At 38.5% G+C, this 23,084-nt stretch overlaps 1 protein-coding gene across 1 annotated transcript in view; it reads left to right on the top strand.

Annotated features, from left to right (window-relative positions):
* Positions 1-23,084, top strand: part of THSD7B (thrombospondin type 1 domain containing 7B) — a 790,054-nt gene that overhangs the window by 367,890 nt on the left and 399,080 nt on the right. The window contains exon 10 of the mRNA XM_050750933.1: positions 22,943-23,072. Within this exon, the coding sequence (XP_050606890.1) occupies positions 22,943-23,072 (130 nt within the window). The remainder of the gene's footprint in view (positions 1-22,942; positions 23,073-23,084) is intronic.

The following is a 23,084-nucleotide window of genomic DNA, read 5'->3' as shown; positions in this document are numbered from 1 at the left end:
ACACACCTCAAGGGAAGTTGCCATATGGCCTCAAAGGAGCAAAGACCAAGTTTAAAAACCCAGTGTTTAAACTTGCTATATTGTCTGTCCTGGTGCCCCTGTTCAGCTATAGAAAGGCGAACTAGACAAGTTTAATTCTAGCCACCAAAAGGCTATAACTTCAGCATAGTTGTGCTTTATTTCACTGCATCTTCCTATTAAATTTATAATAGCTATAATTTATATACATTACTCTATTTGATTATTTCTATTTTAAAATTTTTTTTTTAAATTTGACAAATAATAACTATATATAAGTATGGGGGTACAATGTGTTGTTTTGATACAGGTATACACGATGGAATGATCAAATCAAGCTAATTAATATATCCATCACCTCACCTGCCCAGAGTTAATAATAAAGTATATTTCAAAATTGCCACCAGAGTAGGCTTTAAATGTTCTCACTATTCCATTTAATTCTTACCTCAACCTTATATTGAAAGAATTATTACTCCATTTTATGCCCTCGATCTTAGTCAAAAGGGCCGAGAAGCGATATTACTCCATTTTATGTAAAAGAAAACAGGGCTTAAAGATAGAGCCCAAGGTTGCAAAACTAACATTAATAAATACCAAAACCACATGGAATCCTAAGCTCTTATCCATTAGCAACAAATATTTGCTGAATGATCACTGCATTTCAGGCTCTGTGCTAGGCGCTGGTGTATATGGATAAAGTAATGAATTAAACATACAGAAATGTTTCCGTCATAGAGAATACCATCCAATGAGGGAAGATAGAAGAGTTGAACACAAAACTACCTAAATAAAGATGCAGTCACAAAATGTGCTATGAAGGTCAGGGCACTATGGAAGAAGGCAAGAAAAATCAGATTTCCCCTCTGCCTAGAATGTCTCCCTTCATCTCTACTGCTTGCCCAAATCTTACTATAGCCTAAATCCTAGCCTCCTCCACAGAATTTGTTCTGACCTTTCTGCTGGAAATAAACACGTCCCCCTCTTAAGTCCCATACTCTGTCTGAAATATTTGCAGTCTGACTATTGGTAAAGGTGTTTTGTGTCCCTCTGAAGGATTGTGAACTCCTTGAGGGCTGAAACCTTGCCCTTTTCAGTTTTCAGTCCCCAAGGTACCAAGAAATAACTTAAGACAGAACAGAACTTAGTAAATGCGTGTCAAATAAATAGTTGCTAGCAAGAACCAATTTGCTTAAGCAAACCTAGCAAACTGCTGAACGAGAAGTTAGTCTACCTTCACAGCTCAATTTTCCTCATAAAAATTTGCATAGCTTAATGCAAGAACATATGTGATGACGCTGGCCACAGAATGTGTGAGACTTAGAGAATCAGATGTCTCTGTTTTCCTGGCAAATGTGGTTAAAAGGGAAAAACATTCTATCATTTTAATTTATTTTTTGTGTACTTATTTGTTCATTTGTCTGTCAGTCTGTCTATTATCTGTAATGAAGTTGTATGAATATATCTCAGGGAAGCAAACCCTATTGAGTTGCTAATTTCTTTTCTTTCTTTTTTTTTTGAGACAGAGTCTCACTCTGTCGCCCAGGCTGGAGTGCAGTGGTGCAATCTCAGCTCACTGCAAGCTCCACCTCCTGGTTTCATGCCATTCTCCTACTTCAGCCTCCGGAGTAGCTGGGACTACAAGCGCCTGACACCACGCCCTGCTAATTTTTTTGTATTTTTAGTAGAGACGGGGTGAATTGCTAATTTCTTAAAGTCATTTCCCACTGGTGCTTCAAAGTCAGTTAGTAGTTCAAAAACAGTAGTAGTTACTGTTTTCAACCATATGGTTATAGGATATGCAATGCACTGTCTAATAGGGTTTCTTTCTTGATAAAAACCCAAGGCCATATATAAGGTGAAATGCAAAATTGTGGTCATGTGCAATCTTTTAGTGGCCTAAGTTTACCCATGGGTAAAACTTAAAATAATTGAACAGGTTTCTGAAAATGTGGTCCACAAACCTTCAGCTCAGATCTGTGTGGTATGCTTGCTAGAACCCTAAGAGATTCTGATTTTGAAGTTGGAACTAGGGCCTAAAAATCTGCATTTTAAAATTAACTTAGTGATTCTAAGACTCACTGAAGTTTGAAAACCACTGTATTCGAGAAGCATTCGATGTAACCATAGACCAACAGAATGTTTAAGAAATGTATGACTGGCACCTACTGTGTTGTTTTAATTGACTCTATTTTAGTTTTTAAGGAACAAAGGCCTTTAAGCTACATTAGGTAAAAGGGGGTTTGGCTGGGTGCGGTGGCTCACACCTGTAATCCAGCACTTTAGGAGGCCGAGGCAGGTGGATCACGAGGTCAAGAGTTCGGGACCATCTTGGCTAACACAGAGAAACCGCGTCTCTACTAAAAATACAAAAAATTAGCCAGACAGGGTAGCACGCACCTGTAGTCCCAGCTACTCCTGAGGCTGAGTCAGGAGAATTGCTTGAACCCAGGAGGCAGAGGTTGCAGTGAGCTGAAATCACGCCACTGCACTCCAGCCTGGGCGATAGAGCAAGACTCCATCTCACGAAAAAAAAAAAAAAAAAAAAAAAAGTGGGGGGCTTGATGGGAATTTATAACAGATCTGGCAGATGTCCAGATGTAAGAAAAAAACCCTATGGGTGTGATGGAAACTATAAATGCTGGAATTACAGCTTAGATTGCAGCTGGAAGTAATGCTGGAAGTGTTGGAATTACAGGCATGAGCCACCATGCCTGGCCCTTTATTTATTTATTTATTTATTTGTAGAGATGGGATCTCGCCATGTTGCCCAGGCTTGTCTGGAACACCTTTTGCTGTCCTTCCGCCTCAGCCTTCTGAAATGCTGGGATTACAGGTGTGAGCCACTGTGCCTGACCCCGGTTTGCATAATAGTTTTGTGCCAGGTTCCCTCGATGACTCAGAAGCCTGTTGGAGCAGCCCCTGAGGCCAGAGACTCATGTGGAAGGGGAGGGGACAGTGACGCCCAAAGGCGGCAGGGACTGAGGGCTTGTGGTGTTCCGCAGGGAGACTGGCCTCTCCAACTGGCTCAAGCTCTGCTTTTCAGAAGGAATTCAGAACCTGGCTCGTCCCTGTCTTGTGCCTTCTACCAGTTACACTCTGGGTGCTAAAGTATTGGAAGAGGCTAGCATGTTTCCAATTGAAAAGGCTTGCTTTTTTTTTTTTTTTTTACTTCACAGCTTTGCTTTGGGAAAAGGGCTGTTGTGAATTAGGTAGAAATATAGAAAAGGAAAATGAAGCTCCGGAGAATAGAAATGCAGTAGAATAACACCTTCATGTGGAATAGAAACTGGCAGAATGAGGTACTCACTCTGAGTATGATCTGAGTCTGATATTACTCACTCTGAGTGTGATCTGAGCGATGTTTTACTTCAAACAAGCAAAATATGCAGTCTGGTGTACTTGCATTCTTACCGAAATGCCTTGGCTACGATTCCTATCAGTGGTCTATGATAAACAGTGCTGTCTTGGTTGTCTTATAAAATAAACCAAAGTACCAAGGAAAACAAAATAAATTTAAAAAGCAGAAAAATAAGCAAATGTAGGTTTGGTGTGTGGAGTTCTGTTCTTTACACCTGAAATACAATACTATGCTGTCTTAGTTTATATCTAATAGTGACTTTAAAGCGCTATTAATTTCCTTCATGGAACAGCCAAGTTATGTTACCATAAATAAATCCTATGGCACATGGATATTTAAAATGATTTATTGTTAGCATTGATGGCAAAAATCTGTGTTTCCTTCAATGTGAGTGTTCTTTCTTTGCAAAATGCTTTTTCTTCTGGCTGGTTTCATTCTCATATCTGTAGAATTCTCCACAGATGATATAATATGATTCTTGTTTGTCTATAGAGGTAAATGAGTTGTTTTACGGAAACCAAGGTACCTATTCTAATTAGAAGTATATTTTTAGTCTTTTGATGTACTTCCTATGAAGAAATTGAATAAATTAGCTTTGATTTACCTGGGGTGTTTCCTTCAGTTTATTAAATAATCTTCTACAATTAAAAAGAATAAATTAGTTATTTTTTGCTTCCTTGGCTTTGGTCCCATTTCAATATGATTTCTAAATTAGAGTGTTGTTTCCGGAGGTATTTGACTCGCTGGGTTAGCTAATATGATGGTAGATTTATAAAGTGTTTAATTTATGTTACTGTAGCAAAGCCTAGAATTAGAGGTGGAGTTAAACATTAGGATCTTAATATGTCAATTTGAAACTTCAGGTTTTATAAAAACATCAAATAATTTATGTATGATTAAAAATCAAGAAACTATTAAATTTTATGCTTAAATGAAATAGATTGCTCATGGTTTAGACAAACAACTTTTAAGTGTCCCCTAGTAGAAAAATCAGCCCTGGATAGTCTGTGAATCTCTTGAAATTGTTTTGAAATTAAGTTGCTACATATAGATGGTTCAGATAGAATATCTCTTGAATGTTATGTTTTCAATGATAAGAAATAAAATATCCAAAAATAAGCAAGCTAGGAATGATAGGCTGTCTGCCTTTTGAAATCTTTCCAAGTTAAATTTAATTTGCTGATATCTAAAATATGTTTGTCATATTGTATTTTCAGACCTTATGGATAACCGGAGTAGGAATACAGGTCACATGAATGTGGTGACAAGTTCTGTGGCAAGTGTGTTAATTTCTAACTTGAGCCAGCAATATCCTCTCTCATTGCTGAATGACCACAATGGTTTTGAGTGGATGTTTGATCATATTTAGTTTTGCACTTAATTATATTCTGTCTTAAGTTTCTGTCTTATTTGTTCGTGGGTACTGGGAAGAGCTTGACCTTTTTTGGAATCTAACAGACTTCTGGTGGACTCTTGCTGTTGTCAATTTTTCGCGGTGTTTTGAATTTTAGTTAACATCTCTGAAACTATATGCTGATATGTAACATAGATATAACATGTAATATCTGTAAGACAGCTTAACTTCATAGGGTTTTCTTATCCCATGCAAAGAGATTAGCTCAGCAACAATTGCTCAGCATGTGATAATTTTCTCCATTATGTATTTTTTTCTACCCCAAGTAAGTTGTAGGATTCATGATTATTTAAGCTCAAGCCATAAACATTATGAATTTTATAAGCAGAAGATACTTAGTGGTGTGTATGTTTATGTGAGTGTGTATGTGTGTGCTTGTGTATGTCGTGACAGAGAAAGAGTGGGGGGGCTCTCATAGTGGAACAATAATAATGTTTAGTATTTAAACATTATGACCTGTTTATCATGTATAATGTTATCTTACATTTTTGCAATGTAAACATGCAATGTAATATTGCAGGAATGTAAACATTGCAAGAATATAAAATAACATTATATATGACCAACAAGGTCATACATGGTCATGAACTTTGAAGAATTCCATCTTTTCCCATCTTTCCTTCTACCCCAAATCAGAAACAACTGAGAGTTAATCAAAGCAAAGAGAGATAAAAATATCAGCTGCTTCTCAACCCCAGACTGAGACAGGCTTTCCTACCTGGCCACAGCCTATGTTGAATAGCAAAACATTCTCCTTGGCTGAGCACAGCTGAGAAGACAGATGAATAAGTGCATTTTCTGAGCAGATGTATCCCAAGAAAGAAAAGGAGAGAGGATATCATAACAAGAAACATGTCAGTTTCTTGTTGCCAAAGTCATGATTTACATCTCCACAGGAGATGTAGGTGAGGGAGGTGTAGAGGGTTGAGGCACAAGAACTACTATGGAAGTGGATCTCCCTTCACAGGCAAGGCCTCATTAAGAGGACTCCACTCTTGCTGTCTGGTGCTGTGTGACTTGGCGAACTCTCACCCTAATACCTTCTACTGCTTCCTTTACTTCCCTCTAGCTGTGTTGGCCTCCTTTCTGGCCAAGCTTTTTTCCATCTCATTCAGACTTGCACTTGCTGCTCCCTCTTTCTGGGAATCTCTTCTCCTAGCATTTTGCCTGGGTGACTTTTAAAAACTTCATTTTTTAAGAAACAGGGTCTGGCTTTGTCACCTAATGGAGTACAATGATGCAATCATAGCTCACTGCAGTCTTGAATTCCTGGGCTTAAGCCTCCTGAGTGGCTGGGACTACAGGTGCGTGCCACCATGCCTGATTAATTGTTTTTATGTTTTTAGACGTACAGTCTCTCTGTGTTGCCCAGGATGGTCTCAAACTCCTGGCCTCTAGTGGTGCCTGACCCTTGGGTGCTTTTATTCAACACTTTGTTTTCAATTCAAATGCCATTGCCTCAGAGAGTCCGTCTCTGACTACCCTATTTAAAAATCGCCCTTCTCCCTGTTTTTGTTTTTTCTTCTTCATTACTCTATATTATTTTCTCACAGCAATTATCATTATCCCAACTAGAATGGAAGTTCCATGTCTTGTTCTCTGCTGAAACATGTTGAATGGTGACTACCACAAAGTAAGTGCTTAAATATTTGTTCGATGAATGATAATGGATGAGTCAGTAAACCTTTTTCTAGGGCTTACTATATACCAAGATTTATGCCGACTGCTAGTTACATTAAGATGAATAAAATGAGGTTACTTTTATCACGGAGCACTCAAATAGAAATTCAGGCATGCAAACACTGTTTTTGCATAACAGGAATGGGTATAGGAAGTTATGGAGCCAGAGAGAAGGGAGTCCTGTGATTGGGGAGGATGTGACTGAGAAGGTGAAATTGAGTAGATCAGGAGTTACCAGGTCAACATGGGATAGATGTTTACAAGTAGTAAGTAGCAGAGGAGATAGGTGTGCAGAAGCTTGGCTGTGTGAGGGTACTTTGTAATTGAATGAATTACAGGTGGCTAATGATGCTTGAGATACACAACCCATATGGGAGAATGATAAGAAATAAAGAGATATGCAGGTACCCGCTCGTGAAGACCTTCTACAGAGTTTGTATCTTATCTGGAATTCTGGTGGAATTTAAATTTTAACCATAGGTGTGATAAAAATCACATTTATGTTTTAGGAAAAGAAAATAGGATAGGAAATAATGAGGTGAGATGACATTGGAAACCAGTGCAAAAATTAGGGGACCATTCAATTATCTGGGCAAGAAATGAGGAAAATACGTTCTTGAATAGAAAAGGGGAATTGAAGTTATCTTCATCTGTTTTCTGTTACTTATAACAAAATACTTGAAACCGGGTAACTTATAAAGAAACAAAATTTATTTCTTACAGTTCTGGAGGCTGGGTAGTTTAAGGTTAAGGGTGTGCATTTGGTGAGAGCCCTCTTGCTCGTGGAGAGTCTGCAGAGTCCCAAGGTGACACAGGGCATCACACGATGAAGGGCTGATCGTGTGAGCTTAGGTCTTGCTTTGTCAGCTTATAAAGCCAACGGTCCCATTCCCATGATCCATAATCCCATGAATCCATAAATAAAATCCAGTCACCTCTTAAAGGAGCCACCTCTCACTTCTGCCACATAGGAGATTCACGTTTGCCATGAGTTTTGGAGGGGGCAAATATTGAAACCATAGCAGTAGATAAGCATATGAATTATCATAACTCAATATTGTTTAATAGTATGTCTTCATGACCTGGAGTGCACTCAATTTTTCTTCCATTCATCCTGTGTAATTCACATAACTAGATGATTATGCAAACACTCTTCCCTGCTCAGGGGATTTAATAGAAACAATAGTAAGCAATTGGCTGGATTTCAGCAAGGCACACATCCTTTTTAGCCACCTCTCCTGCGTGTAAGCTTTCAAGGAGTAAAATGGTTCCAAAGATCCAGGGTATCTCACAAAGTCCCCACGTTCCCATCTCTTCTTATCAGGATCAGTGACAAAATATGAGGGTCCTGTGCAAAACTGGAAAATGTGGAGTTCAGTGTTCAAAAAATTATTGAGAATTTCAGGACTGTTGTCACAGAGCTCTAAACCACCCCTGAGCCTGCACAGATCACCTGCCCATCCATGATGCTGGCCCCAGTCTTTATTGCCTTTCTCTACAGGCCAAGATCCTAACTGGCTTTGAGTTTTAATTTCTGGGAAGAGTTGCCATTAACCCAGATTATTTTACTGGATTGCATTTCTTCAGCTGAGAACATCTAAGAACTGGAGGGAATAGGACCAGGGAGAGGTTCATTTTTGTGACAGCCAGCAAAGCAGAATGCACACTCTGGACCCAGATTGCTTGGGTTCCAAACCCTCTCAACCACTTACTGGGACCTTGCATAAGGAACAGAAGCTCTCTGTGTCTCCAGTTTCTTACCTGCAGAATGGGAATGACAAGAGTAATTGTTACAGATTCTTATGAGGACTGAGTGAGTTGATTCACATAAAGCACTTGGTAAGTGACTCACGTGGTTGAATTGTTTTTCTTATTGTTTTGAAGATTGTATTCTCCGTATTAAACTTTTGTGGTTACATGTAGTAAAATTATCCCCATTCGGAATGAAGCTTGTCATTTGGGGAAGAGAAATGCTTAATTTTAATGTAGTTGAATTTATCCAACTACGTTATGGCTTTTATTTTTTTATGTTTTAAAATCCTTTTTTATCCAAAAAATACAAAGATATTAGCCTATATTTTTCTTCTGAAATTTTTACATCAAAGTCTTTACTAATTTATTTTTAATATGGTTCCAGGTAGAAATCCAATTTTGTGTGGGGGGGGCGGGCGGAAGTGGCCCGCTTTTCCTCTCATTTTCTCTCAATGATCCAGCCACACCTCTGCTGTTGCTCTGTCTGGAATTTGACTCTGGGCCTTGGCGCATAATATCTGTCAGCTCTGCCTTGACTTGTCCTTCCCAAGATACTACATTAGATGACCCCCTACCTCCTTCAAGTTCTTACTCAAATATTCCCTTCTCATTGAAGATTTTGAAATTTAAAATTACAAAACCTTCTCTCCTGCCACCACTCCCCTGCCCCCTACCCGTCACAGGCACACATGGAAAGATACACACAGGCACGCATACCATGCTCCTTTTTAAATTTTTTTTTCTGCACAGTATTTCTTTTTTTAAGTTCCAGGATACATGTGCAGAATGTGCAGGTTTGTTACGTAGGTATACATGTGCCATGGTGGTTTGCTGAACCTATCAACCCATCATCTAGGTTTTAAGCCCCACATTCATTAGGTATTTGTCCTAATGCTCTCCTTCCCATGTCCCCCCCACCCCCCGACAGGCCCCGGTGCATGTTGTTCCCCTCCCTGTGTCCATGGGTTCTCTTTGTTCAACTCCCACTTATGAGTGAGAACATGTGGTGTTGGTCTTCTGTTCCTGTGTTAGTTTGCTAAGAGTGATGACTTCTGGCTTCATCCATGTCCCTGCAAAGGACATGATCTCATTCCTTTTTATGACTGCATAGTATTCCGTGGTGTATATGTGCCACATTTTCTTTCACCAGTCTATCATTGATGGGCATTTGGGTTGTTTCCAAGTCTTTGCTAGTATAAATAGTGCTGTGATAAACATACATGTGCGTGTGTCTTTATAGTAGAATGATGTATAATCCTTTGGGTATATACCCAGTAATGAGATTGCTGGGTCAAATGGTATTTCTGGTTCTAGATCCTTAAGGAATCACCACACTGTTTTACACAATGGTTGAACTAGTTTACACTCCCACCAACAGTGTAAAAGCATTCCTATCCACAGCCTAGCCAGTATCTATGTTTCTTGACTTTAATAATTGCCATTCTGACTGGCATGAGGTGATATCTGATTATGGTTTTGATTTGCATTTCTCTAATGATTAGTGATGATGAGCTTTTTTTATATGTTTGTTGGCCATATAAATGTCCTTTTGACAAGGGTCTGTTTATATCCTTTGCCCACTTTTTGATGGGGTTGTTTTTTTTCTTCTAAATTTGTTTACATTCCTTGTAGATTCTGGATATTAGACTTTTGTCAGTTGGGTAGATTGCAAAAATTTTCTCCCATTCTGTATGTTGCCTGTTCACTCTGATGCTAGTTTCTTTTGCTGCTTGGCACAGTATTTTTTTGCACAGTATTTAATTACTATATGAAACACTAAATGTTTAGCTTATTTATTTTCAAATTGCCTTTCTCCCTCTACTAGAATGAAAAGTCCTTGAAGTCAGGAATAATTTATTTTGTTTGGTCATAGCTTCAATTTCTAGAATGGTATCCTCTCCTTAGAATATTTCAATATTCTTCTTCTAGAACTCAAAGCACCTATAAATAGTTCTCATCTTGGGCTTTCTTTATTTGTGTGTGCATGTGTTTGTGTGTGTGTGTGTGTGTGTGTGTGTTGGAGATTGTAGATTTTGACTCCTCTTTCCTGATTTCTCTTATCAAGTAAATCCCAGGCTCTCACCATCAGTGATGGAGAAATTTTCCCAAGGGCCAGTGCTCCAAACTGTCTCCTGACTTTAATGCTTTTTTAGGCATGGATTTATAAAACACTTTAAAAACATTTCAAAGTGAATTGAAAGGGAAACAAAAATAAAAGGAGAAGAAACTTACAGGACATATCAACAAATTATAGCACAAGTAATGGTTGGGTATTCATTAATATTTTAAGAGAATTTGTATAAGTATGTATATTACTCTGATATTAAAAAGTTTTAAAAAGTTATTGTCTTTTAAATATATTCTGAAATATTTGCATGTAAATACTGTGCTTTCTGAATTTTTTTAAAGTAATCTGCGTCATGTGTGGCATGGGTATAGATGAAACAAGGTAGGTCATATACTGATGGTTATGGAAGCTGGCATATGTGAACTCTGGGTTCATTTGATTTGTTTAAACATTTCTTAAAAAGGTAAAAATTGGCCAGGCATGGTAGGTCATGCCTGTAATTCCAGCACTTTGGGAGGCCAAGGTGGGAGGATTCCTTGAGCCCTGGAGTTGGAGATGAGCCTGGACAACAAAGGGCAACCTTGTCCTACAAAAAACAAATAATAATTAGGCAGGTGCAGTGCCACACTTCTGTAGTCCCAGCTACTCTGGAGGCCGAGGTGGGAGGATTGCTTGAGCCTAGAAAGTTGAGGTGTAGTGAGTTATGATCTTGCCACTGCACTCCAGCCTAGGTGACAGAGTGAGACCCTGTCTCAATAAATAAATAAATAAACAAATCTTTCAGGAGAGGTTCTCTAGACATGCAGTTTCCTATATTGGAAACTAATGTCTCCATCTTCTCATTCAGAAGAAAGATGTGTTTTAAATGACCATATGGTAATTCAGTCATTTTTTTTCACTCATTCATTCTTTTATTCGTTCAACAATTATTTATTAATGCCTACCAGGTTTATTTTATTTTATTTTTATGTACTTGTGTTTTGTAGCTATGGGGGTCTTGCTATGTTGCCTAGGCTAGTCTCAAACTCGTGGGCTTCAGCAATCCTGCCACCTCAGCTTTGCAAAGTGCTGAGATTATAGGTGTAAGCCACCTCGCCTGGCCCTTACTAGGCTTTAAGCACTACAGTAAGACCTAGACAGGCTCACTGTTCAAAGACAGGTAGTCAAAAAGACAACGGGATGCAACAGAGTTCTTTGTGGAGGTTTAGGAACATGAGAAGAGGGCTGCTTAGGTGAGGGTGGAAAAAACTTCTTGAAAGTGGTGACCCTCTGCTCAGTCTCAAAGGAAGTTCAGGGGTCATCTAGAAGAAGAAAGAAGAAATAAGTTTAACCTCTCCTGCACGCTAACCTGTCTCCCAACTAACATTTTTACATGCTGACTAGATGCCAAACCCTGAACTAGCTACTTGATATTTCATTACCTGATTATTCTTCTTCAAAGCCCTCAAATAAAGTGTTCTTATTATTGCTCTTTGAGGTACTGAGAGAGAAGTAATTTTTCTAGGTTTACAGACCTTGGGCTCCAGGTTTACTGATTCTAAAAAGTCACATTATTTCATCAATACAAAGCCAAAAGAGAAATTTTGAACGCTAGTGACCATGTTGACACTGCAAAAGTAATGACAGCAATACAAGCATTAACATGTACCTTATGCATAAAAGAGGTAATTAAGAGTGTTTGTCTACCTTGTGCTAAAATTTATGGTTAAAAATGAAAAGCCTAATTTTAATTAGTTTGTATTCACAGAGTTATTTTCCCTTAGTCATGTTTTTGTTTGTTTGTTTGTTTTTTGTTTTTTGAGACGGAGTCTCGCTCTGTCGCCCAGGCTGGAGTGCAGTGGCGCGATCTCGGCTCACTGCAAGCTCCGCCTCCTGGGTTTACGCCATTCTCCTGCCTCAGCCTCCTGAGTAGCTGGGACTACAGGCGCCCGCCACCGCGCCCGGCTAATTTTTTGTATTTTTAGTAGAGACGGGGTTTCACCGTGGTCTCGACCTTAGTCATGTTTTACAAACACCTCCAAAACAAAAATTTTAATATCACAACTGATATTTAATGTCTGAGTAATTTCCCTCACCTTAACATTTAGGAAAACCAATGTTTCTATCATGAGCATCCATATGAAGAGACCACCAAGCAGGCTTTCTTTGTGTGAGCAATAAAGCTTTTTAATCACCTGGGTGCAGGTGGGCTGAGTCCAAAAATAGAGTCAGCGAAGGGAGATAAGGGTCGGGCCGTTTTATAGGATTTGTGTAGGTAAAGGAAAATTATAGTCAAAGGGGGGTTATTCTCTGGCGGGCAGGAGTAGGGGTCACAAGGTGCTCAGTGGGGGAGCTTTTTGAGCCAGGATGAGGCAGGAAAAAGATTTTCACAAGGTAATGTCATCACTTAAGGCAAGGACTGGCCATTTTCACTTCTTTTGTGGTGGAATGTCATCAGTTAAGGCGGGGGCAGGGCATTTTCACTTCTATTGTGATTCTTCAGTTATTTCAGGCCATCTGGGCGTATACATGCAAGTCACAGGGGATGCGATGGCTTGGCTTGGGCTCGGAGACCTGACAGTTTCCATATAGACCCATCATGGAAGGGACATTGAGAAAAGTTTGTCAGAAAGAAAAAAAAAAAAAAAGCCCAGGAGTTTTGTGTTTGAGCAATAGTGAGTGATGGGCAGAACATGGCCAACTCCCTAACAGCAAGTGGTCCAGTGGTACATTTCACCGTCCTGTAAGAGCTGAGGATGCAGGGACCTAGTGGTGCTATCTGTGCCCTTTCTGAGTCGTGTCCTCACTCTGCTAGCTTCTCTCTCAAGCTATCAGCACAATGGTCGGCCTGAATAGCATTCTTAAGGACATAAAGCATTTATAGAGTAGGGCAACATGAATTGTTTTAAAGCAGTTTTCAGATATGTAGTTCAATATTCATGCCTAACAATGAAGACAGCATTTTCAGCTTCAATTCCAGCAGTATTTTTTCAGCTTATATCTTCGATGACATTTGTACCCGTCCAAACCTGTCTGTATCCCACGTAGTATGGTGTTTCAGTGTATTTCAGTCTTAATGCTGATGGGATGCAACACATTAGGGGACCCTGTTATAGCAAGCACCTGCAGTCACTTCCTCTGCTAAAATGAAAGGGGTCAGGATTTGGGAAATAAATAAATAAATAAATCCCTGTCATTTCATAACACATTGACAGGAAGAAAAGACAAGTACAACTTATCAGTATAGATGTTGTTATTAACCTTCCTTGTTTATACTGCACATTTCCAATTATACCCATTATGATGGACTTTAGCTAGAGGGCAGGTCGCGTTTTTTAAACGGGTTGAGAGCAGTAGTGGTTTAGCTAGTGTTCATTTGTTTTCTATTGCTTGGTTAAGCATGCTGTATGGTCTTTTTCCTGTTTTACATATTGGATGCATAAGAAACTCTGCTTTAATTGTGCTAAATTGGTGGTTCTCCTCCCTGGGAATTTTTTAAAACATGCTAATACTTGAGCTGCACCCATCAGGGATGGTCATTTAATTGGTTTGGCTTTCTGAGAGGAGGGTGGGGCACTAGGAATTTGAGAAAGCATCCCTGAGATTCTGATATGCAGCTGGAATTAAACACAAGGAGATCAGCTATGGATGACTTCAGTTGTGATATGTAGAGACTAAGGAAGGGCAGACTCAAAGTGGATCACTGTTTGATAAGATTAGTTCTCTCTAAATTGGAGGTGTTTTAAGAACAGCAGTGGTTGGGGATAGAAAGCCGAGGATATTGGAAGGAGTCCCTGGAAATTTAGAACTATGCCCTGGGTTTCTGTGTGTTGTGTCTACTACAGGAAGTTTGTTTTTGCCTTGACTCTTATCCTGGATAGTTTATGCAGATATAAACATGAATTGCTCTTTCTTAAGTCTATACAAAGGGCTTTCATATAAAAAATTTCAAGTTCACTATATATATATATATATAAATATATATATATACACATACACATATATATAGCATTTGAAAAAAAGTTAAATCCCGCTTAATTAAGCATTCCTAGCAGCTGTCCTGTGAATTGTCTCAGCAGTATTACCCACATAGGACAAGTAAGAAAATTGAAGTTCTGAAAGGTTAAGTGCCTTGCCCAAGGTCATATAGCAATTCAGTAATGAGCTGGGATTAGAAATCAGAGCCCTGAAGGTCTTGTCTGTTGTCAGATCCATTGAATTTGGCTTCTGTTGCAAAATGAATGATGATTATAAAAATTTAAGAATATAGAGTACATTTTTTTCAGGCAGTATTTCAAAATGAAAGAAGTATATGGATATTCTGAAGCTTATTTTTAACATTCCTGGAAAGTTTAGCAGAAAAGCTTTGCAATTTTGCCTAATTTCATTTATATATAGATAGATACAGTCTTTAGCTCAGTGTTCATTTTGAAGTACTTCAAGATTTAAGCTGGGAGGGAATTTTAGGGGAACATGCTGCTGTTGATGTATCTGCTCTATATACGGAACACCAAGATGGATAGGAAGGAAGTATATAAAACCTTCCTATTCATAGTTCTACTAGGGCATTGCATTTTTTTTAACCACTTAAGCCTGCATTTCTCCTTGAACAAAGAGAGAACATTGATGGATTTGGATAATAAATACAAAGTTCATATTATCATTTCTGAACTCCTATAAAACTAAAGAGATCTTTTACGTTATTATCTATCTGTCAAGTTTTACTTCTGCTGCATTGGGTAGATTTAATAATGCATGTATGTACATTTCAGCATAACACCAGCACCTAGTTGAGTTGCCTACATATAGCAGGTACCTCACAAATATTTATTAATGATGACAACACTGTATATGGTAAATGCTTCACTCTGATAACTCAGAGTCACAGATTTAAAGGTGAATAAACAAGCTGCCTAATATTGTACTACCATCTTTGTCTGTCACTAGTATTGACTTAGAAACAGCCTTCTTTTTGTTTTTTGTTTTTTGTTTTTTGCTTTTTTTTTTTTTTTGAGATGGAGTCTCTCCCTGTTACCCAGGCTGGAGTGCAGTGGCACAATCTCGGCTCACTGCAAGCTCTGCCTCCAGGTTCATGCCATTCTCCTGCCTCAGCCTCCTGAGTAGCCGGGACTACAGGCGCCCGCCACCACGTCTGACTAATTTTGTGTATTTTTAGTAGAGACAGGATTTCACCTTGTCAACCAGGGTGGTCTCAATCTCCTGACCTCGTGATCCACCCACCTCAGCCTCCCAAAGTGCTGGGATTACAGGCATGAGCCACTGCGCCCAGCCTTCTCAATGACAATTTGGAATTTTTTCCAAGTCCAAGTTGTTTTCCCCTCATATTAATGCTCATTTTTGAATAAATGCTAAGTCTTTTCAGTTTTATAGCATCCATTTGTGATGTTTCTGTTATAGTAACACATATAGAGTAGCTATGGTTATTTTGAGGTAAGCCTTATACTCTCTTCCCATTAAATTTTAATTCAGTGTTTCACAAACAAGTTTGTTGAGGGACACAAAACAGCCTTCTTCGAATGTTTGAACGATGCCAGCAGAATTCTGTATCGAGAAATAAAAAGGTCCAGTGATCCTGTTGAGTAGATAATATTAAGAATAGCAGTGCAGTCAGTCTACTTTTTCCACACATTTGAAATGCAATCCTATGCTGGAATTAGAAATAAAATGTACATGTTTCTTATTATACATGCACATGGGGGTGATAGTCTTTGAATGATCATATAATGTTTCATACAAACCAAGACATTTATGAGAGTGAATGGAGGAGTTATTATTATTTAAGCTAGGATAATAGGTATTAGCTAAAATTGCCCTGAGAGAGCAGGATGTTTGACCATCCTAGCCATTCCTCTCCAATAATATGAGAACATAGTTGTAGGTACTAATTGCCTTGCAATTGTAGTTTAATTTACCAGGAACATGGAATGGTTTTAAGCCATTCGTTGTCTGCTCCTAGATGTACAAAACAGGAATGAGACTCAGTTCCGAATGGAAAGCTGGATTGTCACTTTTTTTTTTCTCTGTCTAAATTACAGAAAATTTAACTATTGAAACTTTTCTTCTATTTTTTAAAATCTTTCTTTTCTTTCATGAACTCCCATTATGCTAGAGAAAATTCCTTGTACGTGGCAATGTGTACACGCTTCACGTGCAGTATCTCATGTAATCCTCCTAGCAGTTATAAGAACTAGAAACTTAGCTGGCCTGTTTTACAACTTAGGAAGTTGAGGCTTAGCAAGGTCAAAGAAATAACCTGAAGTCTAACAGGTGTTAGGGTTGCAACTCAACCCTAGGAAGTATTTAATGTGAGACTGTTAATGTGATATTAATCTTCAAAAGCATTGGTGTCATCCTTTTGCTTCAATCTTTGTGAGAGAGGAATCACCAGGATGGGTTCAGTTTTGTTTTTGAGTGGTGAGTTGTATATGTAAGTGAAGAGAAGGAAAGAGAACTTCAGGGTGAGAACCAGGAGTTATAAAGTGGTAGGCCTGGAACAGTAGTGGTGCTGTGAAGCATAATAGACCACTGATGTTTAATGAGTAATAAGAATATTTGAGAAACAAGGGAAACCCCTGAAGGTTAATTTTTAAAATCTATTAGAATTCTGCAGGTTGCTGCTGGATTAACTACCACGCGCTGCTGGTACGTGACTATCCTTCATCTACTCTGCACCTATGGTTGCCTCTAGCAGTGCCCCCAATTTCCTGGCCACACGTTCGTCTCCAACCCTGCCTCTCCTATCAGCCAGTGCCTATGTCCACTCCTGTTCTACTACCTACTTGCTGTCCCCCTACTCTTACATTTTAGATTAGTTGCAAACTTAGTGAGTCAGTCCTTTATTTTAACTCATTAATCGAATAACCCTGACATCAGGGCTCAGCATTCATGACATGAATTCAGTGTGATGTGCCCCAGCCTACCTAGCTGCAAATGACCCAACGGGTCTCTTTACATACTCATTTCTTCTCTCTTTCATCTTTCTGGAAAAGACGAGTGTAGACCTTCACGAAGAATCTATAAACATCTCTCAATGTTTGTAGCCCATTCATGTGCTTTCTATGGTAAATATGTTTCTTAATCTTTAAGTCACCATCTTCTCTAAATGTTACTTCTTTTGACTATAATTAATAGCAAGTTTAATTATACCTGATGACTTAGTGATGATAAAATATGCATAAATCAAAACTGAATTTAAACTAGTTATTAGTCATAATCATGCTTGAGCAATTGTTCATGTTGGCAAACAGGCACTTTAATTTATTGTTATTTTTCATAGGCCTAATGAGGTTGGAAACATCACTCACAAAAGCTTACAAACATGGCACTTTTTTAACACTGAAATCTTCTGTAAGCGAGTGCTATTGAAAAATTGCTTAGAAGGGAATAAGTATTCCTTTAGAATAACAGAAGGACAGTGACGTAAACTATTTCCCCTCACACCCCCACCCCCGAATGCTCCCTCTTTTCCTTCATCATACTAAAAAGTCTATTTTAGTGGAAATATCATGGGCCTAAATGTCTGCCTAGTACAGTTTTAACTCTAGCTAGGTGATTTTTGGGAAATTATTTACTTCTTCCACCCTCCATTTTCTTACCTGTAAAAAGGGAATAATTATAAGAAGTGATAATAATAAAATAAGGTAGCATATGCATACGTAAAATGCCCAGACGTGGATCTGACATAGATTAAGATGGTAATTCCTAGAAACATTTAATATGTTTTACACACGTAGGTGATCTAAATGTAGTCCAGTGGCAAAGCCACTATCCTCCCCTCTCTATAGCTACTTCCCCAAATCACTTTTTCTTCAGTATTCAATGGAAAAGGAGGTGTTGTTTGACATCACTCTTAGAGCTACTACTTGGCCTTTCCCCATCTTCTCTTACCTGGCTTCAAATCATGATACTGGGGGCTGCCTCAGACTCTACTTCTTTTGTTGCTGGTTACCTTTTGGATTTCTGGAATTATTGTTCTCCCTTGATACAGCCCTCATGTGGGCTTCAAAATGAAGTGAAATTTTTACAGGAAAGGGATATGGATCCAGACCGTAAGAGATAATTCTTTATTTTATTTTATTTTATTTTATGTTATTTATTTACTTTAAACTCTAGGGTACATGTGCACAACGTGCAGGTCTGTTACATAGGTATACATGTGCCATGTTGGTTTGCTGCACCCATCAACTCGTAGTTTACATTAGGTATTTCTCCTCATGCTATCCCTCCCCCAGCCCCCCACCCCTCCATAGGCCCTGGTGTGTGATGTTCCCCGCCCCATGTCCAAGTGTTCTCATTGTTCAGTTCTCACCTATGAGTGAGAACATGTGGTATTTAGTTTTCTGTCCTTGTGTTAGTTTGCTGAGAATGATGGTTTCCAGCTTCATCCATGTCCCTGCAAAGGACATGAACTGATCCTTTTTTATGGCTGCATAGTATTCCATGGTGTATATGTGCCATATTTTCATAATGCAGTCTATCATTGAAATCTCATGCAAGAAAGAATTCAGGACAAGTCCATAGAGTACAATGAAAGCAAGTTTATTAAGAAAGTAAAGGAATAAAAGAATGACTACTTCGTAGACAGAGCAGCCCTGAGGGCTGATGGTTGCCCATTTTTATGGTTATTTCCTGATGATATGCTCAACAAGGTGGGGATTATTCATGCCTTCCCTTTTAGACCATGTAGGATAACTTCCTGATGTTGCCATGGCATCTGTAAACTGTCATGGAGCTGGTTGGAGGGTAGCAGTGAGGATGACCAGAGGTTTCTCTTGTGGCCATCTTGGTTTTGATGGGATTTAGCTGGCTTCTTTACTGTAGCCCATTTTATCAGCAAGGTCTTTATGACCTATATCTTATGCTGACCTCCAATCTCATCCTGTGACTTAGAATACCTTAATCATCTGGGAATGAAGCCCGGTAGGCCTCAGCCTTATTTTACCCAGCCCCTATTCAAGTTGGAGTTGCTGTGATTTAAATGCCTCAGACAAAAATGGGAAAATCATTGACTGTTCTATCCCAAGTGTACACTGCCTGCCCTTGAGCTTCCCACAACGTCACTTAAGTCTGTTGTGTGTAAAGGATTCTGCTATAGGTTTGACCATAATTTGAGGCATTTACATCATAAGGAGAGGAAAATTCTTTAAAATTGATTACTAAATATGTCCATTGCAAAGTTCAAGGAAATACAGAGAGAGAGAGAGAGAGCAAAAGAAAAAGAAAAAGAAAGAAAGACTCTTAACAGGTAGTTCACACATCTCTGGTGTTGTTTCCCTAGCTCAAGATTATCCCTTAACTCTCTCTCTCTCCAAAGGCATACATTTTTCTTCACTTATGCACAGTGGGAATCAGTTTCTCCTCTGGAAAATGTTACTTCGATACTAAATGTTGATTTTCACTGGAGGATCCATCCTTTTCAACCTCCACCCGAATATCTGTAGGGCATGAAAGTCAATGCAACTATTATTCTCAAACTTTAGATTATTTTACCTGGAGTCACACCATAAAGGCAGACTACCTCAGTGTGTGAGTGTGTATCGTGTGTGTATGGTGTGTGCCTGTGCATGTTTAGTGTAAAGGGAGAAGTATGGATCCATGCTGTATATGTAGTCTCCCTTAGGGTTTCTCTCTCCATGTGAGGTGAAGGCATTCCTTTCTTTTTTTTCTATTGTTTTCAATCTTTATTTACAAACTCCTAAGATAGTATTTGGACAAAGCACACATACACACAAACCTACTCTCAAGTAAACATTCTAAAGCTAAACAGTACAGTATAGGCTAAACAGAGATAGTACAATATAATTGGCATTAATTGGGAGTAGGCAAAGAGACTTTTTCCAAAGGCATAATTATTTACAAAAGATTGTTCCCACCCAAATAAAGATAGCTTTTTATATTATTATGAGGCAGACCTGTCTTGGCAACCCTCTTTTTCTTTTTAAGCGTCTATTTCTAAACTCCTCACATAACCTTAACTACATTTAAAAAGGGGCCAATTACAGCATCTAGTCTTTCAAATAGCAGCATCTCTCCTTTGACTTTATTGGCGTGTTCTGCCAGGAAAGAGGTAGCCCACTCAAATGGGGCAGCTGAGGAAGATTTAATGAAGGGACTATTTACATAGGAATAGGAAGTGTTAAGGTAGACTTACAGGGTATGATGGTTTAGTACCTGGGCTAGTGAAAGTTAAGAGCCGTAAAGTTGATGGAGGGAGAAACATCTAGTGGAATGAAAGAAAAGTATTTAATAGCTATAAGCAAATGCCACTCCATAGGAACTGTGGCTTTCGTTAGAGGTAAGGAGACAACTTGAGGCAATACAGAGGATGGAATCTGGTGGAATAAATACCTTCATCTCTCTATCTCTTCACTTGCCCTTTTTTTCTTTTCTTTTGTGTGTCCCATCCCCTCATTGGCAAAGGCCAAACAGAAGCCAATAAGGCAGGGGGCCACCAATGCAGCCCACCTATGGGTATAAAGCAGGTTAAAGCAGGACAAAGGGGATCTTGGGGAACAGATGGAAAAGATCCTGTACATCTCCTTAACTTCTAGTTCAAAGTCACGAGATGTGCGAAGTTGTTGGTCTCTCCTCCTTCTGAGAATCTCATTTAAAATGATAGGAAAGGAATTTTCAAAGCCCTAATTCCTTCTCAAAAACAAAAGGAGAGGACCATTAGTGGAGGGGAGATCTTTATGGATGACAGAACACTAATGGGTAAGACCAAAAAGTAGAGAAATTGATGACACGACATTGGGAGCCATGACCTAATGTAGCAGGAAGGTGGGTGGTGGCAGGGAGAAAGCTCCTCTACCCAAGAGGACTATGCCAAGTTGTGGTGACTGGTCTGATGGAGGACAGGAGTGAGGGGTAGGACTTAAAAAAATATGGATTATTAAGTAACCAGTAGAGGCATAAAAATAGCAACATCATTATCAAAGATTGAAAGATGGTACAAAGTAAATTGGCAATTACTGCAGAAAGTCAATACATAATGTCTGAAGTTCATAAATCAAGAAGTAATGACATAAGCATAGTATTTATAGATTTGGAGGTAACCATAGAAAAATTAAATACAGAAGCAGTTGAAAGTGTTCCTTCTGAAAAGGAAGACAGAGAGTAAGGAAGCTTTCATAGTGGGTGAGTTGCTTCTCACTGTGAGTCTTCTAGTATTCATGATTTTTTTAAAATGCATATATAATTTTAATAAATTCTTATTTCATTGTGCTGGCTTTCTGTAAGTTAACATCTTGATATGGGTAGGTCCATTATTTGTACCAAACCTACCAGTTGATTCCATCTTTGCCTACACTGTCTTTTCTCTCCATTCTTTAAAACCCTCACTGTACTCCTCCCTCTCTCCCACCTCCCCATGTGCTCACACCCAGAGCCATACTCACATACCTTCCTTCTGAGTGTAGTTAATTACATGTCTGTCTTTGTAAATAAATGCCTTGCATTCTTACATCTCAGTGCCTTTCTTTAAAATGTTTCCCTGGCCTGAATGGTTTCATTCGTATATATATGCATATATATATGATTTCATTCATATATATATGCATATATATGATTTCATTCATATATATATGCATATATATGATTTCATTCATATATGCATATATATGATTTCATTCATATATATATATGATTTTTTTCTATTTAACCATCAAGGCCCTCAAAGCAGATAAAAATCTGTCTACTTCATGAGCCCTCTTTGGTTGCCAAATTCTAAAATGATTTCTGTTTCTTCTGTACCCACCTAACCCTGTGTCACTCTCTGACACTGCTCACACTGCTATGTCTTCTAACTAGTTGTGTATATGTCTGCCCCTTTTCTTCTTGCTTAATTGTAAGTTCTGTAGGTCAGAGATTTGTGTCTGTATTTATAGTGCCAATAGTCTATCTTCCACATAGTAATTGAAATAGTTGCTAAGCACTTTAATGATAATTGATTTTTGTTGTTGATGTTGATTCAGAAGGCATCTAAAGATTGTGAAATGAGTGCCTCAACACATTAAAGTGAACATCAGTTGTTTTTTTTTGTTGATGTTCCTATTAATACTTCTACTTCTCAGCAAAACCCTGAAGTAAACAATATTTTGTTCTTTCCCAATTTTAGTGCCTCTTCCCTAAATTCCAATTATATACATATGGTTATAAGGTTATGAGGTTATAAAGAATAAGAAATCTAATAAACTAATATCCATAAATTGGTTACTAATATATTAATTATTATAGGTGTGTTTTGTTTGCACTATAAAAAGTGGCCTGGATGGAGAAATCCCTTACTCAAGAGACTGAGTTGCTAATAATAAAACACCAGTGATTTCAGCTGTTGTTTGGAGATCAATGAGGGCTTCTGGGGCCCCTCTGATCATGTCAAAAAACTTTCATGCCATTGGTAAGGTAGATTCTAATTAAACATATTAAGACAGTGAGAAATAATTATATTTGAAATCACCATTGTTAAGTATTGTGTGTTTATTTCATAAAAGTAAGATGGAGTGTTCACTCCTGGTCTTTGCTTGTTATTTTCATTCCCAGGTTGACTTTCCACATGTGCTTACTTTATCTGTCTCTCAGTTGCTACCTGGATTTTGATCTGCATCAACATAAAAGGGCAGTATTTAATTTTCTTTTTCCTTTACTTCAGGAAATGCCACAATAAAACAGTCTCGATACAGAATCATCATCCAAGAAGCAGCCAATGGAGGCCAGGAATGCCCAGATACCTTATATGAGGAGAGAGAGTGTGAAGATGTCTCCTTGTGTCCTATATATCGGTAAGTAGTTAT

This window comes from Macaca thibetana, chromosome 12 (genome assembly GCF_024542745.1).
Source record: "Macaca thibetana thibetana isolate TM-01 chromosome 12, ASM2454274v1, whole genome shotgun sequence".
NCBI lineage: Eukaryota > Metazoa > Chordata > Mammalia > Primates > Cercopithecidae > Macaca > Macaca thibetana.
Note: the sequence above shows the minus strand (reverse complement) of the source record. Positions and strands in the feature narration are given on the sequence as shown.